General features: G+C 44.8%; 2 protein-coding genes across 2 annotated transcripts in view; one reads left to right on the top strand and one right to left on the bottom strand.

The window, feature by feature from the left end:
- The first annotated feature begins 4152 nt into the window (after positions 1 to 4152).
- fbxo46 (F-box protein 46) lies at positions 4153 to 12829 on the top strand. Its single transcript, XM_062552425.1, has 2 exons — positions 4153 to 4609; positions 9908 to 12829. The coding sequence occupies exon 2, from the start codon at positions 10022 to 10024 to the stop codon at positions 12194 to 12196; it is 2175 nt and encodes a 724-aa protein (XP_062408409.1). The 5' UTR covers positions 4153 to 4609; positions 9908 to 10021; the 3' UTR covers positions 12197 to 12829.
- Positions 12830 to 15561: 2732 nt separating this feature from the next.
- Positions 15562 to 18622, bottom strand: part of slc5a2 (solute carrier family 5 member 2) — a 6775-nt gene continuing 3714 nt past the window's right edge. The window contains exons 10-15 of the mRNA XM_062552190.1: positions 18246 to 18353; positions 17848 to 17998; positions 17279 to 17447; positions 16718 to 16933; positions 16293 to 16428; positions 15562 to 15915 (exon numbers count right to left, since the gene is read on the bottom strand). Of these exons, the coding sequence (XP_062408174.1) occupies positions 15695 to 15915; positions 16293 to 16428; positions 16718 to 16933; positions 17279 to 17447; positions 17848 to 17998; positions 18246 to 18353 (1001 nt within the window). The 3' untranslated portion in view covers positions 15562 to 15694. The remainder of the gene's footprint in view (positions 15916 to 16292; positions 16429 to 16717; positions 16934 to 17278; positions 17448 to 17847; positions 17999 to 18245; positions 18354 to 18622) is intronic.

Genomic DNA, 18622 nt, shown 5'->3' with positions numbered 1-18622 from the left:
TCCTTGCTTGAGCCACTGTCCACAAGAAGGGGCATAGTGGATGTCCTTCAAAACAATTAGTAAGTCTATCATCGGAAACTAGGTTATCAGTTTAAACTTGTAGTATAGAACACACAGACACAACAACAACTGGCCAACTGTGCAAACAGGCATGAATAAATGCATGAGGGAAAAAACTGCAAAACACAATGTCTGGGTGATGAATGTCAGTCTACGCAAATCTAAAATGTTTTTAATTGTAGCCATGGGTGAATTCAGGGGGGGGGGGGGGGGGGTCAGGATTTAGAGGGTAACCTTTAGCCAGTTAGTATCCCAACTGGCTGCCACCCACTTTAAAAATGGAGTTCGACATGCACTTACTCCCCACATTTCCACAAACAAGCCAATAAGGGGCCGCATTTCCAATGGCTATAAACTGTGTGCATCTGTGTGGATTATCTGATCCACCCAACAGGAACTTGCCAGCTCAACCACCAATCTGTTGCCTCTGGAAAATAACACTGTGCTCCAATTTGCATTCTTCTGTACTTGCGATACCTAATGAGTGCACAAGAGCATTGGCTTGTGCACTCATATTATTGTATGTAGCCTACAGAATATGCAAATTGGACTATAGTGTAAGTCTAGGTGCGAAATGAGCCCTGTGAAACATAATAACTTTGAAAAACGTGGTTGAGGTGAATTTTTTACTTTTTCAGCTTAAGTAAATAGCCTAGCATGGGCCATTGAAATGAATAGGGGCAATACTTCTTCCCTCTCCAGTTCTAGGTTTATAATACCAAAGATTGTTAAGGCGGAGGAAGAAGCCTGTACATCTGAAGCTACCTCTGTGAACCTGGATCGCACAGTAGAGCAGAGGCCATAGACTTCAATGTCAAGTCAAGTCAAGTCAAGTCACATTTATTTAAATAAAATAAATACAATAATGATTGAATACAAAAATTAATGGAACCTATAGCTTGAGGTCAAATTTCTTCAGTCTGGGATAAAACGCAGTCCCTTTCAGAGTGATTAATGATGTTGACCAATTCATGTCTTTATCTCAAAATAACAAAGCTTTCCCGATGATAACAAATTAATCAGAGATCTGTTTTATCTTGATAACATAATTAATTCAAGACCCTAACAAAAAACAGATTTTCAGTGAAAATGAAATGATAGTCTATGGGACAGTAGGTATGTCCTCTTCATGAGCAGAAGTGGGCTGTTGATCAGTGCATAATTTCTCAAGGCCTGCCTTTCTTGAGAGAATACACAAGAAATTTTAACTCCAAGCCGCCTATAGCTATTTGGCATAAAGTTAACCCAAACACCAGCTGTATACGTAGCATGCCTTTACTTTAAGGGTGAAAACACTAGCCTAGTCTATGGTTTAACAGGTGTTTGTCATATTACACACATCAGAAAAGGCCTTATTGCAGATCAGCGCACATGTTGACCAGTGTTGGGAAGGTTACTTTAGAAATGTAATGTGTTACAGTTACAAGTTACCCTGTTTAAAATGCAATAGTAGTGTAACTATTTGAACAACTTTTTCTGAGTAACGTAACTAATTACTTTTGATTACTTTTTGATTACTTTTCCGATTTTTTAATGATATATTTAGCCCCCAAATCCATGCAAAGATTTCGGCCTTTGGTCTACAGGCTGCCGAGCAGTTCTGTACAAGCGCACAAGGCAGCAAGGGCATTCAATATGAATTAGCATCACATTTTTTGTGAGGATAATATAATGATAATCATAACACGTTTACAGGCAGGCATGTAGGCCTACGATGATGGCGCTGTAGACGTGATAGAGCCTATCAGAAGGTCCCGTATCAAACTATGGCTGTGGAGGGTTATTTTTACATACAATATTATTTGCAAGGTTTTGCTGAAAATATTGAGATGTAATTCAAATTGTAATTTTGAACAATTTCAAAAGTACCTGTAATTGAATTACACATTTTTCTATAGTAACTGTAATATATTACTGTTACGTTTATTTTGTAATTAAATTACGTAACTCAATTACATGTAATGCGTTACTCCCCAACACTGATGTTGACTGTCCAACTGGTAGATCTTAAATGACTAGCTGCCTTATGTAGCCTAGAAATCTAGACACTTCCTAGTGGCAGCAAATGTAATTTGGTGCCAGGGTAGTCTAGCAACTCTCCATTGGCTTGAGAGCTGGAAAAATCAAACTTCTATTGGGCTAATCACATCATGTATAGAGTCAGTGGGTGATAATAATGACGACTGACCTGCGACCACAAGTTGCAGCTGTTAAGCGTGAATTCCCCATCTTGCTACTTGAAAACAAGAAGATGACTTAGCACTATGCTATTGCGTGGAGAGGGAAAGACAACCATTTATCCCACCCCTCCAATTGAGCCCTGCCTATCGTGAGTTCCCAGACCCTACATCTTGATGTAGGTCTAGCTCATCAAGCTATGCCTTATGTATAGTTTTCCTAAAATATTTGAATTAATCTTATTGCTATGTTGGATGAACATCCGCCATTATCTCAACACAACAGCATGCATGAATTGAGATGGTTCACTAAAATAAATAAAAGAATGTCTTTAGGGCTTCCACCTCCATACTATGCCTCTTGAACAGCATCATTTTGGATTTGGAAGAACAGACTAATTGAGCTCCTTCCAATATAACTGTGTAACTAATTACACATTCCCTTGAATATTTCCCCTGGTGCCTGCATGCATGTTTTAAGTAATTCCAAAGTAAATGGGCCTACCTACTGTGTATAATACACAGAATTGTTAGGGAAATATTACTTTTTAAAGTTTAGAGTTCCATGATCAGAAACATTACAGTAACAGTCATTACAGACTACTACAAATCACAAGAACTAGAGGTCAGTGACGGGTGGACAGTATACTGAAGAGGCCTATAGGCTATAAGGCAAGGCCTGGTAAGCTTATTTCACCATCTGCATAACTTTTTACATACCCTCTTGACAAAAAAGATCTGGAAAATGTTTTTCTTTACAAATGTCATATTGCAAATGTAAGCACTCCTAGAGGCAATCCCAACTTGCTTATTCGTAGTGCAAAAAACAGGACTGACAGAATACTAAAATTATAATTTCCAAAATTCCAGAGAATTCTGTGAAGTGAGCTGGGAGCACAGACTGCTTTTGGATGAAGTAACAGACTCCACCACACAATGCTGTGAATGTTCAGTGATGTTTTGCTGACTCAAGACTTTAGGTCGCTATACCTGGCAAAGCCTTTAGAAAGGAAAGGACACAATCCACACCACCAATATAATTAACCCACCCAAAGGAATAATTATGCTCACTCAAAGATTTCCAAACACAGCCTGAAAAAGCAAGCAGGCAAGAGTCAGCTTCAAATTCAAGACAATACACTTTGAGACAAGACACAGGTGAACAATGCTGACTGTGGCATCTCCTCAACTATTTCACAATTCTTTCTTTCCTACTCCCAATATTACCATTATCATTGTCCAAATTGACATTAAACATTAACAACAAGTTTAGCAAAGTGACAAAAGTGGTGAGACACCTGGAATTTTTAAAACTATACTGTAAAACCAGTTGAGGTTAATCACTTGGTTGCATCAAAACATTGCACTTTATTAAATAAGTATACTTTATTCTTTAATCCACTGCATACATTTCTGCACTGACCAAATCTGGTAATAATCTGGGTTATATGATATCATGAATTGTGAGCCAAGACAGTTTATCTTGGTGTCTGGTGGTTCAGATCCTTATGGAGCACAACCATGGTCACCTTACTTTAGCTTGGTTACTATACTGCATCCACACATCCACACACATTCAATCTGCGTTTAGCTTTTGCAACTGTGTCTTTAGCTGCTACTGAGGTGAAAAAATCAAGTCTGGTAATGTCCAATCCCAAATGGTGTAATAGGCTACACTTGTTTAAATAAAGGCAGAATGATTCATGTGTTTGGCGAAATTCCCCTTGCAAAATTCTCATTTTGGCAGGACAACACCACAGCTGAAGTACCTTCATCATTTAATCTGGCAACCCCACATGCTCGGGGGTGGGAAAAGACGGTGGGAGGGGGCGGAGGGGTGAGAGAAAGGGGGAGCAAGTGAAAACCATATATGGGCACGCCATCGAGTCTGCTTTGCTATTGGTTGCAAGCCTTATGCAGCTGCCTGTCAACAAGATGGCCTTGCTCGACTGCTCTCCCATGGCTGACTATTATGGTTAGCTATGCAGGGAACCTAGAAACTGTACTTGTGTCCTCAGCCGTAAGCCATCAGAAAATGTCCAAAATTGACACAAGTGCTAAAAACAAATGACTTAGTAACGATCGCGTTTTCTTACGTTGGAAGCTCGACTGTATCCACTTTGAGTATGGATTAACGTTAGCTTAATCAAGATACGCACCGCAGGTAGCTAACGTGAATGCTAACAAGGATTTGGCCAAAGCTAACAGGCTAGGTTGCTTTGATACCTGCAACCCGACATCCTTGTTCTGATTCCTTCCTTGTTTGGTGCTCTGAAAGGGAAGAGGAATCAGTTTATTGACACGTCTACGAGTAAAAACATTTCTGGACGCACAAACGAGACAACAACAACATACCAAAGGATTGTTTTTAGGTAAGAAAGAAAACAATTACATGAAATACGAGACTATTAATGGCATTACCATGGGCTATCAACGAGTCAGCACTGCGTACCTAGTGAGCTAGCTTGCTTGCTAAGTTAGCTGGGGGACCTAGCTGATTCGTTTGCCAGCTTTCGGAAAATTAACCACTTAAGAGAGAACTGACATTTGCCAACCATAGCTAACTTTGATGTTAATCCCGACTTCCTTTTATGAACATGGTCGATTGTCACGATGCTCACTCAACTTATGTAGTTTGTTAGATAACGTTACCTTGTTTCGACAGCTTTGAACACCTTTTACACTTAGCTAGAGAATTGTGTTTACAATGACGTGTGTAGTTGCTAGCTACAACCAAAGATTAGAATGACACATTTTAAAGGCCATCGCTGTGTGAGTACATTAAAACTAATACGACAAATTATACCCTCTCGATTTTCAGTCAGAAATTTGAACTTGACAGTGTTGTGTTTCTCTGTATTTCGTCATAACCACCCTTTCACGCAATGTTTTTTTTTTTTTCGATTCCCAACTTTGTTAGCTAGGTAACATGAGCTAACTCAGTAAACCTAGCATGAACACAGACACTGGTAATGTTGTGATGTGTAGGTAAATATGCCTGTTGAAATCGAGGCATATTTATTGCGACAAAATGGACTCACATAAGGTGGTAGTTGTCTTTATATGTCAATATTTCTATATATATATAACGGGGGCTCTTTATTAGCTATCTTAGGTACTATCCTTACGTTAGTTGCTCATTACGCTACCATTAGCTGTTTAGATCAAGTTAACATTCGTTGCTTGCCTCATTCGGCTAACGATTTCTAGATGTAGTTTTCATGTTATCTCTCTTACCAAGTTGATACCCTCTAGTGCTTTCACGAGCGGGGTTTAATACAGACATAAGTATACATATATATTTTAACGCACAGGTTTTGTGTATTGTGAACAACATGCCATCGAAGTATAGCTAGTGTTAGCGATAGCTAGCTAAATTTAGTGACTTGTTGGCTAACAAATTACAAGCGAGGGTAACTTTAGTTGATGCAAACAATGCGTATGCACCGCCTAAGATTAATCGAAGCTACTTGACTATTATTTGCCGTTATTAAAATAAACTAGTTATCCATAATAACTACTCTTAAGACATCCTTACTTGACTATATAACTCAACATGTGTCGGCCACCAGTAGAGTTAACGTTAATGCTGTTACAACTAGCTAATGACAGGATAGCAAGCTGTGTTACACGAAGAAGCGACGTAACGTTAACGTTGAAATATTGTTTTTTAAGTAACTTTATGCTTCTCTTGATTCTATGTTAATGGTCACGACTTGTTATGATAATGCTCTCTTTTTGGTATGGATGCGGTGTTATCAGTTTCGCAACGTTATAATCCACACAAAATGGAAAGCTACTACCTAGTCGTAATCCAAACATTGGCAAGGCCTCGCACTCTGACGCTAGTCAACTTGGTTGATGTGTTTGTGTTTTTTGTTAAAATGAGTGTAGGAAAGCAACCATTCATATTGACGGCTGTTTTTTTTAAGTGGTCGCCTGCGGTATGTTTTACTATCCGCGTTAAAACCTGCTAGTTGTATAATTTGTCCCAACGAGTATCATAACTTTCTGCTTGTTAGCTAATCTCTTTCCTCCAGGTGAGCTATCTAGTCCTCACCCGAGGCCTAAAACAAGCTGTTGTAGTGCAGCCACTCCAGCAGCGTCTTGATGGAATGGACGAAGTCCACCATTTGATCAATCAACGGCTTTGTAGGCAAATAGAAGAAGTTGTGACGTTAAATTTGTGATTGGATTGTATTTTAGTCAAACGTATTATTATTATTTTTTTCTGCAGAATAATTCAACACCCCCCTACAAAGTTTAGTGTTATCAAAGGCACCACAGTAACTTCAATAGCCAAAGACAGTGTTGTACCCCTAAAGTTGACGTCATGCCGAGTGATTATCAAGGGTTTAAAGTTTAAGACAACAACCAGGCAGTGGTAATTGACTTTCTTTAACGTTTATTAAGGTATTAGATGACTAACATTGACTGTGGACCAAGTCTAGTGTACTGTGGACCAGGACCAGACCCATACGTATTCAGCATGGTTGAACAATGTACACTTGTCTGTTGTTACATCTGAAATGAGTAACCGTATCATTCAGTGGTCACTTTGATTATGATTGGGACTTTTGCTTGGTCTGAGACTCCTTTCCTGTTCACTTCTAAGGACTCAAGCCTATGTGTTCAGCCAGTGTTGCTGTTTTGGGCAAACACTGGAAGTCCGTCTCTAGAGCGAGTGAAACAGGAGCTGTCCTGTTCTCTCTTTGGTTATGTTTTCTCCTTCACCGATTTTTCAAATGAAATTAGTTTACTGTTAATGGACACCCAGCCTAATAAAGCTCTGAAGATCCTGATATTTGTAGGTTTAACTTAGTCAATGTGCAGTTCACTGGGACATAATATGCAACACAATATTAAATTGACCCCCCCCCCCCTTTTTTTCTTTCATTGGTTGAGGTGCCAAGTTTTTTTCTTTTTTTTTCTCACTTGGTCACCATAATTAGACACTCTGGTCACACTGGATGAAGGCTGATGAAAACCCTGCCACTGACCCCTCTTTAGATGGCCTCAGACATGGGGATGTGTGGAGAAGTTCCTGCCATTATGCCTCAAGTGCCACCAATCACTTCATCATAAGTCGTTGTCTTTGCCGCGGCGACAAAAGGCTCTCCGCTCTGGCCCTTTATTTACATCTGGGCTGGCTGGGATGAAGGAAGCCGTGGCAGCAGGCCCCATTGTTGTGAGGGGCGGGGAGGAGGACAAGTATCCATCGCTTTTGGTCGCCTCCCCCACCGACGGTCGCATTGTGTGTGCAGACGCGCAGGGGTGGAGCGCGTCTGTGGCCATCGTAATTCATCACGGCGCCGCGTGGAGCGCCGGCCCCAGCCACCTCGGCGAAGGGAGGATAGTCTGTCTGAAAAAAGGGTCGCAGCAGGTTTGGGTAGGATGGGGTGTGTAGTGCTGGTGGGGGAATGGGGGCAACTCGTATGGCTGAGGGTGTTGTGTGTGTGGTGTCAGTTAGTAGTCTTAAAGATGACCGAATGGAAAATCGTTTTAACGTGGCTTTTGCATAGGAAGAGTTCGGTGCATGACCGACAAAGCTACAGTGAACCGGAAACCAGGTTGTTTCCCCCTACATGGGCAAATCTCTGACATTGTTCAGATTTGCGTGTTTTTAGTGGTTATTTCGAAGACAGACTTTGACACAAACCCTCCCTCTGATCTCCACACCCGCCCACACGTTACATTACCATCCCGAGTTGGAGATGCAGATAGAAGCTGCTGGAGCCTATTTTGAATGGTCTTTGTCTGTTTGTGTACGTGCATTCGTGTGTGTGTGTGTGTGTCAGGTGTGTCTTGGTGTAGACTAGCCTTTATGCTGGCTTTATTTTCCCTTACTGAATTTACTGGTGGTGGCAGTTTGCAATGGAGAGTCCTCTGTTCTATCTTTTTGGTTTTATCTTGATAACCTAATGTGATGACATTTTGTCAGTGTCGAACAGACCAGTTGAAAGGGCACTGAGTGTGTGTGTGGCCTTCAGCTATAGAAATGAAGTGGGGAGCAGGCTCAGCTGCACACCGTGTGTGTGTGTGTGTGTGTGTGTGTGTGGTTGGTTGTGTGAGCGAGGGAGAGTGTGGTCACACGCTTGATCCCGCCTGTGAGAGACAAGCAGCTCTGAGTGTGCTATAAAGTGATTTTGAGCTAGCCCAAGCTCTGGTAGGATTTGACGGGATTATGCAAAAGGCTGAAATCTGCATGTAATTTGCAGCAATTGTTTTGAATCAAGAGGAAATAAAGTGCATCATCATCCCTAAGGGTTTTTCACTGGAGATGTGAAGTCAACATTCGTGTGACGTGCCGGACTGATATCACCCTTTTTTCTGTTGTGGCTGGTGGACATCCTGGTCATATCATTCTCACATTTCCAAACTGACTAATGAAATGACTGCAGATTGGGTGAGGCACACCAGTCAGATTTAAACACAAACAGATTTGCCTAGCAGACCCTTTTTCTCCTGTATCGAAGCACACATTCACCAACGCCCACAAACGTCTATTTCGAAGTGCGTGGGCTATTATAGGTTGTGTCTCCCAAATCTCCACTGGCTCGCGTAAGTGAATGTCTTGAACATGGGTCTTGATGGGCCATGATGACACGTCTGTTCGCAGAGGATAACCATGGAGCTTTAAAAGCTCTGCAGTGGGTTCTGTAATCACAACTTTTGCACAGTGGTAGAGCAGAGAAGCTGAAAACGGTTCAAGCCCATCGTTGGATTAGCGTCAGCGGTTTCTCCCCATCTTCCCCCTCTCCTCTTCTCTCCCCTTCCCGTTCCAAACAATTTGCCTCCATGCAGCAAAGAGAATGTAACTGAATATTGACTCCGAATTGACTGCCTGTCTGTTGTGTGAGCCATTTTTGGAGAAATGCTGATTGGCTTGCTGACCTTGTGGAGAATTCCTGGTCTCCTTTTGACATTGCAGTGAGTTGTTTATCGAAGGGTTTTACATCTAGTGCTAAAATATCCAAAAGTTCTATCTTGGAGCTTGAATTGATTAATATACCGGGCAGACTTTCAGTTTAAAAATATACCCAAGGCTTACGCACTCTGGGCATTGACATCTGATCTGTATTTGTCTATTAATATCTGTAGAAAAGACACTTGAGTGTAGACTATTCTTGTGTGTTCACCCATTTTTGTTGTCTACATTTTGTATTTTGATCCTTTCTATGAGGTGTTCCACTAAACAAGAATTAAGCGCTAATTGAAAATTTTGAGTTGGTCAGATAAGCTTGCTGAGTAAGACTTGGAAACCCTCCAGATCTGTGTTGTAGATCTGGAGGGAAAAGCGCTACTATGGGCCTTGGTTAGTGCTGTTGTTTTGATAAGTCGTTAATCCTCCTTCTTGGACTTGTTTCCCAATGTCCCAAACCATGAAGTGTTGAAAGAACACTTTATATACAGTATCTATATTATGTGTACACAAACCTGTGTTGGAACATGTGATCTGCGTTACCTTCAGAATCAGAATAGATTAATAGTCTATGCATGAGGCATGTACACCTTACATTCACATTTTCTTTATTGCGGAACGTTATGTCAGAACGTTGCATAGATGTGTATATATTTGTGTTTTCTCTTATACAGAAAGACAAAGTTCTTGTGTGTCATTGGTTTGAAGTGCATTTTTTAATTTCCCTTTATCTGTTGTTTCCCCACAGATTGTAGATCCACTGGTGCCTGCGAGCTGAGAAGCGTGAATGAGAATGTGTGGCGACGTCTTCTGCAGCAGCCGTCCAGCGTAGAGACGCAGATATGCTCCTAGCGGGCCCATTATGAACCGTGACACCTTCTCCCACATCCGGCTGTGGTGCCCGCGCCCCTTCGGCACCTACTCCCAGAACAAACCGTATGGAGGTGGCACGGGGGGCAACGGACCCGCCCCCTCGCTCTGCAAGGCGGACGCCGCGGGCAGAACGTCCATAGACGGGAGCGTCGGGACCGGGCCGGAGGATGACGACGACGATGAGGACGCCGGCACGGAGAACACCCCTCCGACCGCGGCGAACAACATGCAGCAGCCGCCGCCGCCGCCGCCGGCCCCCCCGTCGCCCACCACGCAAGTGGAGGACGGCCGGGTCCTGCTGGACACCTGGTACGTCATCAAGCCGGGCAACACGAAGGAGAAGATCGCCTTCTTCGTGGCGCACCAGTTCAGCGGCACGGGCCTGCCCAGGCCCAGCGCCATGAAGGTGAAGGGCAACTGGGCCACGGATTGCACCAAGGCCAAGCGGCGGCGGCGCTGCTCCTCGTACGACCCCCCCACCAGGGCCCCCAACGAGTCCTCGCCCGCCGAGGCCGTGCCCGTGGACGACGGCCTCGGGGGCGTCAGCGAGACGGACCTGCTGTCCGTGGCGGAGATGGTGGCCCTGGTGGAGCAGCGCACAGCCATGGCCTTACAGGGCATGGTGGTCCAAGGGCAGACCACCACCCCCGGCCATCACCTTCACCCCGAGTCCAACGGCGTCCCCCCAGGCTCCGAGTCGGACACCGGCCCGGTGGTCTACATGTCCGAGGACACCCTGTCTCTGCCAGACTCCAGCAGCGACCTGGACGAGCAGCAGCAGGAGCTGGACCAGCAGCTGAATGACACCCGGCGGGTCGCCCAGGCCGTGGCGCACTACGAGTCGCAGCAGAGCGTGCCAGAGAATGTGCCCGCAAAAGACCAGGCGCCCGCAACAGCAACAACAACAACAACAACAACCACCGCCCCCGCCGGCGCCCCTCCCACGACGCCCCACGGCAGGGGTGAAGTCCGAATTGCCTTCCGAGTGTCCAGCTTGGACTCTCGCTCCCAGTCGGAGCCGGCCGGTCGCCCGCGCTGCATGTTCATGAGCTGCGGGTCGGGCGGAGCGCAGAACGGCGCGCGGTCCAAAGAGAAGATCACCTGCGACCTGTACCAGCTGGTCAGCCCTTCCTCTCGAGACCCGAGTCTCCTGTTAGCTGGCTCCCCGAAGGCGGACGGCGGCTTGGGCGACGGCCACCCCGACCGGCCCTCGTCGGCCTCTTCCGCCACCCCGGACCCCAACCCTGACCTCGTCCCTGCGGAGAAGAAGAATGTTTCTCGCGAGCGCGTGACCGGTTTCCACGTGGAGGTGGTGGTGACGGGCGCGGTGGACCAGTGCGTTTTTTACGGTAAGGACAGCACAGAGAATGTCCAGGAGGAGACGGTGTGTTTCGCCAAGCCGGGAGGAGGGGGCAGCTCGTCGGACACGTCCGAGGACCCCCCGCCCGGTCAGCTCTTCTTCCTGCAACCGCCCACCCCCGACGAGGAAGTCGGGGTCAAGGGCATGGGTGTGAACGGTGGCGGCGGCCTCTGCTCTTTGGACTGCGCTAACAACAACAGCAGCAGCGGCGGGTCGGCCGCGGGAGGCGGCTGCGGCGGCAACGGGACGGTCATCGGCACCGCTGAGCGGCCCGACTCGCCGCTCCCGGGCGTGGAGGACGGCACGGGCGGCGACGCGTCCTCCTCGCTGTGCCGCCTCTACCGCCATGTCTCGCACGACTTCCTGGAGATCCGCTTCCAGATCCAGCGGCTGCTGGAGCCGCGGCAGTACATGCTCTCGCTCCCCGACCACATCATGGTCAACATCTTCGGCTACCTGCCCACGCGCTCGCTCGCCGCCCTCAAGTGCACGTGCCACGACTTCAAGGCGCTCATCGAGACGTACGGCGTGCGCGCCACGGACTCCCGCTGGAACCAGGACCCGCTGTACCGCGACGACCCCTGCAAGCAGTGCAAGCGGCAGTACGAGCGCGGCGACGTCTCGCTCTGCCGCTGGCACCCCAAACCTTACCACCACGACCTGCCTTACGGACGCTCCTACTGGATGTGCTGTCGGCGCACGGACAAGGACACGCCGGGCTGCCGCGTGGGCCTGCACGACAACAACTGGGTGCAGCCGTGCGACCTGGTGCAGGCGCGCTCGAAGCGAGACGACGGGAGGTAAAAAGGGCCCCCCCCCCCGGGCGGCGTTTTGGGGGCGACGGGCTGTTTATTATTTTTTTTGTGTCGTTTGTTTTTTTTTTTTTTCGTTTGAGGCAGGACGGATTGGGGAAGGGGGAGCTGGGGGTTCTCATCATCCTCCTCCAGCTCCCGCCTCTTCCTCGTCTCTCTCTCTCTCTTCCGCTGCGCCCCGTCTCCCCCTCTCCTGCCTGTTTGTACCTCAGAATGCCAGAGTAATGCCGGAGGGTCTGGTTTGCCTCCCCCCTTCCCGCCTCTCAGCTCAGTCTAACCTCGCTATCATGTCTGTATGAGTTCTTTCTTAGCAGTACATCACTCTCTAACACACACATACATACACCTGTAACTGCCAGGCCAATGCACATGTATGGAGGATTGAACGGAGGCTGGTGGAAATTTTGCAATTATGTCTGCTGCATGGGATAATTAGATCTTGGCATTTACTCGTAAAACAAACAAAAAAAAAGAATGAGTTAGAAGTTCTTTTCTGGCTTGGCAATCTCTTCTGGCGTTTGATTTCTGGAATCGACCCCCTCCCCCCCCACACCAGGAAAAGGAGAGAAAAAAAATAGAGCTTGAAAAGTTTTGCTGTCAAAGACTTGCTATCTCATGAGGTGGGAGGGTGAGGGTGGGTGGGGGGGTGGGGTCTTGGGGTCTTGGGAAAGTCTAAACAAGCTGACACTGAGGGGGCATGAAACGGAGCTAAATGATGTCACTTTGCAAAGGCCTGATGTCACTTTTTTTGTGAAAATGACTGCTTGTTATAGATTATTATTATTTTTTTTTTGTTTGGGTGTTTGGGTGTGAATGATTATTATTATTGTTATTATTATTGAAGTCATTATTTTTTGCTCCATTCCTGTTTTTGAGGACTATGTTCTCCCTCTTTTTATCCTTTTTGTGTGTTTGTATATATATATTTTTTTCCTTTTCTGAATTTATGATGGCAATTTTATTTTAGACCTTTTATTTTTCCCCTTTCTTCAGTCCAGAACCTCTTAGCCTCTCTCCTTGCTGGCACGCAGAGGAAAGCCTTTGCCAAAGCAATCCGTTTGGTTGTGAGTGAGTGTGTGTGTGTGTGTGTGTGTGTGTGTGTGTGTGTGTGTGTGTGTGTGTGTGTGTGTGTGTGTGTGAGCGTGTGCGTGCATGCATGCGCGTGTGTTTTCTTTTTGCTTCATGTGGGTGCAAGAAGAACGCTGACCGAGAAGAGGACCATAGTGAATCTCAGAAACACCAGCTTCCAGCCTTAACCCCGCTCATTCCGCTCTCTGCCTCCCCCTCGGAGAACTGTTCACGCAGGAGAACCGCAGAACTTTCCATGTCAATCCCTCGGCTCTGGGGGGGTTGGGAGACCGTTGTAGGTTTCAGAGATGTCCAGTGCTAATGGGAAAATATCTACGTCTAAAATAAAAAAAAAAAGAGGTGATTTAAAAAATAACTGCAACTGCCTGTTTAACTTCTCTTTCGTGTGTTTTCTCTTTTACCCAACATTATATGGGGTTTTGACTGTGGTTACTGTCAAACAGGTTTGTCCCCAGCTGTCAGTCATGATCTGTGCAGTTGGGCAAGCATCAAACAGGGGGTAGATGCAGTTTATTCTGTCAAAGGTCTATTGATTGATCGATGATATGGTTTCAACTATACTGAACAAAAATATGAATGTAATGTTAATTTTGTCTCCCATTTTTAGTAATCAAAAGATGTTATACTTTTATGCACACAACAGGCTTTTTTTTACAAATTTGGTAAAGAGCAGTGTTGGCGTACATAACCTTTTACATTCAGTTGTGGACGTGCCAGTTTCACACTTTTGTTCACAGTCTTTTTTCATGTTACATGTTTGGTGAATGGATTAGCTTGAAGCTGAGGTGCTCACTCACAGATTTGAAAAATGTTTTGGACAAAATTGGATAGAAATGGTGTAAGCAAAAATAGGAATGAAATCAACAGGGTTCATACGTTTTTAAAAAACCTGGAAAAGTTATGGAATTTGATAATGCCAATTTCCAGGCATGGAAAGGTTTTGGAAAACAAAAAATACCCCAAAAGTTTGGGAAAAGTCATGGAAATTTGCTTCATCCAATTCAACTCAGAAACATATCTCATATGGGCAGGTCATGTCTCACTCACACTTGCGTCACAACCGATTGGCAATTTTTTACGTTTTGAGAGCATTCCTTCTAGGTAACCATCCCGTTATCTCACGCGTCATATCTATTATTAATGTAGCACTAGTTGATGTGAGGTTTTGAGAAATAGAAGGAAATTTGTAAAAAAAATCATGGAAAAGTCATCGAAATTCTCTGGTGGAAATGTGTATGAACCCTGAATCAAAAGTGTTGCATTTATATTTTTGTTCAGTGTCCGTTACGTCAGTTGTAAACAATACAATTTCCATGTCAGGCTGACTGAATTCTAAAGGATCCAGTGCAGATGTTCAGATTAGACGCTGCCATTGTCTGCATCTCCACTAGAAGCTTCAGTGTCAATAATGGAAGGTGTTTTTTCCCCACCTCCAGACAGCAAGCTGTTATCCTCAGGCGGCTGTTTGAAAACTTTTCAGTTCCAAGAGTCAGACGTGTGTTCCTGCTCTTAGACATGTCTTCCGGCAAGATGGTATGAGAGCCTAATACTATACTACAGTATACTATTATATGAAGAGCTCTTTTCCAAAACGCTATAAATCCATTTTTTAAAATGTCAAAAACACAGGTCAAATCAATAAAAATGCAGTTGTTTTGTTTTGATTGAGTAAAGATAAATCAACTAAACATAACCCAATGCAGTTCCACTGAAATTACTAGGGGAAAAACTAAAAATAAAATGGTGGATATAGCGTTTTGGAAAATAACTCTTTTCAACACATTTTTCTATATTGGGTTTAGATTTTCGCAGTTGCCTGAGAAAGTGAAGTATTTGAGGAGATGTCTGAGATATTTTAAGTCCTTGGAACACGTGACCCAATTCCATTGTTATGCTACTTTCCATGTCTGTGTTTTACATTGTCTTGAGATTTCACACAGTGATATGGTAACAGTTTTACATCTGTAGCCAATAGGAGCGCCACATGGTCTTTTTATACATTCAATGCGCTTTATAGAAAGTGATCAGTCACTTGTCAACTACCTCTACAAGATGAGCTTTCAGTCTTTTCTGAAGAACTAAGAACAGAAGACAAGTATTCCTGATGAGCTGAACACTCTTGACTTCATTTATCAAGTGGAGAGAGAGAGTCTGGCTGGGGTTATTCAAGGATAGGATGCTGGAGCAGTATCACAGAGAACAACTTAGATGGATTTCAACAGCAGCTGAAGAGAATATTTTTACTTTATTTGTCAGTATGCTGCAAGTGATCACTCAATAGTCCTTCATAGTACCCTATATTGCTTAATTTGAATTTTAGTTTTTTTACTTGAACAGTCAATGGGTGACTTTACATTTCATTTGAATTCATTTATTGTGTCGTTCATATGAGGACCGTCCATTATGCATAGTAACCCCAGAAAAAAATGGCTACAGTCATCATGACGAGAGCATTAGCATCCACCATGTATCGCCAGAAAGGGTGTTCTTGGATGTCAGGCAGTTGCTTGGACGCCTCGGTGACTTCCTCCTCGGTGGGCTCGGGGGCCTGGGCTCCGCCCACTCCGCAGAACCAGCCGATGAGACGACAGAGCCCAGACTGGGTCTGCGGGGGGCTTTCCACTGAGGACAGCAGAACGGAGACAAACGCACTTGTCAGAGGTACAGTAGCTGGCATTTGAATTGCTGGCGATGAATTCACTCTATTAAAAAACTGGTAAATGCCCCCATTTTCAAAGCCCTCAGAGTTGTTGGTAAACAAATAGGATAGAATATGGATAGTCATTACAAGTCATGGAGGGAATAGAGACTAGAGCATATCAGAAATATGAAAAAGGTAAAAAATCTCGGAATCTAGAAATAATACTAATAATAATAATAAAAATTCCTAAATCACAGTTGATAGTGCATGTGTATCAGTGTAGGGGTGAATGAGAATTTTGCAAACAAGTGTGTAAGGTTGTGAGTGAGTGAGTGTGTGTGTGTGTGTGTGTCCTTACCCGTCTCCTCCTCAGCCATGGCTCTGGTTTTCTGCTCTGCCTGTCGACGGGCATTCCTGGCCTTCTCCTCTTCCACCCTGTCCAGATCAATCCTGTCCTCCTTGGAGAACCGGAGGCCAAAGACCAGCCGGTGAAGCTGTACAAGCAAAACATTCCTCCATCAAGACACACTCCAGTGTTTATAATACTCAGAGTTCCTGCATAACAGTGGAGACTGTATCAGATCCTCATTTGTTGTGATGCAGTCCCTCAAGAATCCACCCAGACTGAACTTATCTCTGGCATATCCAATTGACTTTTTTTTGTCTGAGATCAGATGACATTTTGGATGTGTTCCTTCACATTGTATTGTCTGTATTTGGTATTCTGTGGGCTTAAATTTCACTTTTTGCAAACCCAAGAATTTCTCCCGCAGATCCACTCACATGCTTATCCTCGATGGGTGGTGTGTTGTAGCTGATGAAGAGGACCAGGAAGCCGGTGCAGAAGAACTGAATGATGGAGAAGTAGAGGTAGTGGACACCACACACGATGGCGGGGCAGGGCGAAGGGAACACGCAACTGCCCGTGCCAAAAGCAAACTCGGCCCCCATACGAGCCAAGCCTATGGCCAGTCCGCCCATTAAGCCCCAGAAAGCTCCCTGATGTGACAGGCACAGAAGGACAGAACACTGATCTTAATACGCCTTAACCAAACCAGCTCCAGCACTGATTCTAAAATTGATCAATTATTGTCATATTTTCTAAATATATACTGTATATTAGGCATGTCAGTGACCCCAATCTCTAGGATATGGGATATATTTTGTACATCCACGATGTGAAACAATGAACAGAAATGAAAACAAACAAAAAAGGTGATACCTTTCATTCCTTATCAAAGACCTTTGTGTAAGGAGCTTTAAAGAGTATAAAAGCATTCTGCATGTTAGATTAGTGCGCCACTGATCTCACATTACAATGAAGGGCTTTCTGGTCATACTCACTGCCTCAGTGACTCTCTTGACAAAAACAGCCAGAAGGAAGACGACAGCTATGGGCGGAGCAAGGTAGCTCGTCACCGATTGGATGTAGTCAAACAGCTGACCGCTCTGGGCAGCCTGCACAACTGGGATCCAGCAGATACTGATAGCCACGATAAAGAGGATCCAAACTCTAGCAGACAGAGGGGTGATAAGGGGTCCGCCAAGCAAACACATATCAAAGAATACACAAAGAAAGTAGAGATAGTGGGACAACTTCAGTCTTTGCAGTGATTTTAAAGATCAGACTACTTTCCTGTTAGTAAGTATACACTCATTTGGTGTCACTGAGAGCACACTGTCAGTTTCAGTATCTTGAGTATGTCACTACTGCGTAATGATTTGTGCTTCTTTTGCGTGGACAATATACCGGAATGTGATTTTCATTCTTAGAGGATTAGGTACATGGCCAAGCAACTGCTATAACTATAACTGCTGAAGATGTGGACAGAAACTTGGCTCTAACTTGTCTCCCCTGGCTCTAAATGTCCTTACTCCCACATGTAAAGCACACTGAAGAGATGGTGCCTGACCTGCCCACTACCATGAGTTCTCGGTCCCTGGCCTGAGGTCGCAGGCGTGTCCAGATGTCCATGGTGAAGAGGGTGCTGCTGCTGTTGAAGATGGAGGCCAACGAGCTCATGAGAGCAGCCAACATCACCGCCAGCATCAGACCTCGCAGACCTGTTACGGCAAGATAAGGCAAGTGGTTGGTCTCTCTCTCTCCAGGATTCTCTCTCGCTCTCTCTCTCTCTCTCTCTCTCTCTCTCTCTCTCTCTCTCTCTCAGAATTCTCTCAGGACACTTTTGGTCACAACCAAAGACACCCTTACAAGACTAATTAAACAAACAAACAAAAAAATGCCTGAAGCAAACTGGGGACAACAATGCACGGGTGCAACCGTGCAAATGCATGCTGCATGCAAAATTACCATTGGGCATGACAGAGACCACCAGTTTGGGATATGCTATGTTGGAGCAGCCCACCTCAGTCCCACACACCTGCTTACAGACCTCAGGCACAACACAGCCCACCTCATCTAGGAAGAAGAATATTTAAGGTCAACATATCGCTGTATTTTAAAGACTCTGGGATAGAGAGAACATAGTCCAACAACTTAATATTGTAACAAATAATTAAAAGTCACCAATGTTACATGATGTGTAAATGACTGTGTGCGTTCTTTTCAGGCACAGACAGATTGGTTTCCATCTTCTCTTTCAAATTCAAACCGTGAAAACGAATAATATACAGTATTACACACATATAGAGACCATGTTAAGATATGGAGCAGTAGAATGACACACG

This window comes from Sardina pilchardus, chromosome 13, assembly GCF_963854185.1.
Source record: "Sardina pilchardus chromosome 13, fSarPil1.1, whole genome shotgun sequence".
Taxonomy (NCBI): Eukaryota; Metazoa; Chordata; class Actinopteri; order Clupeiformes; family Clupeidae; genus Sardina; species Sardina pilchardus.
This window is presented reverse-complemented; position numbering and strand designations above follow the sequence as displayed.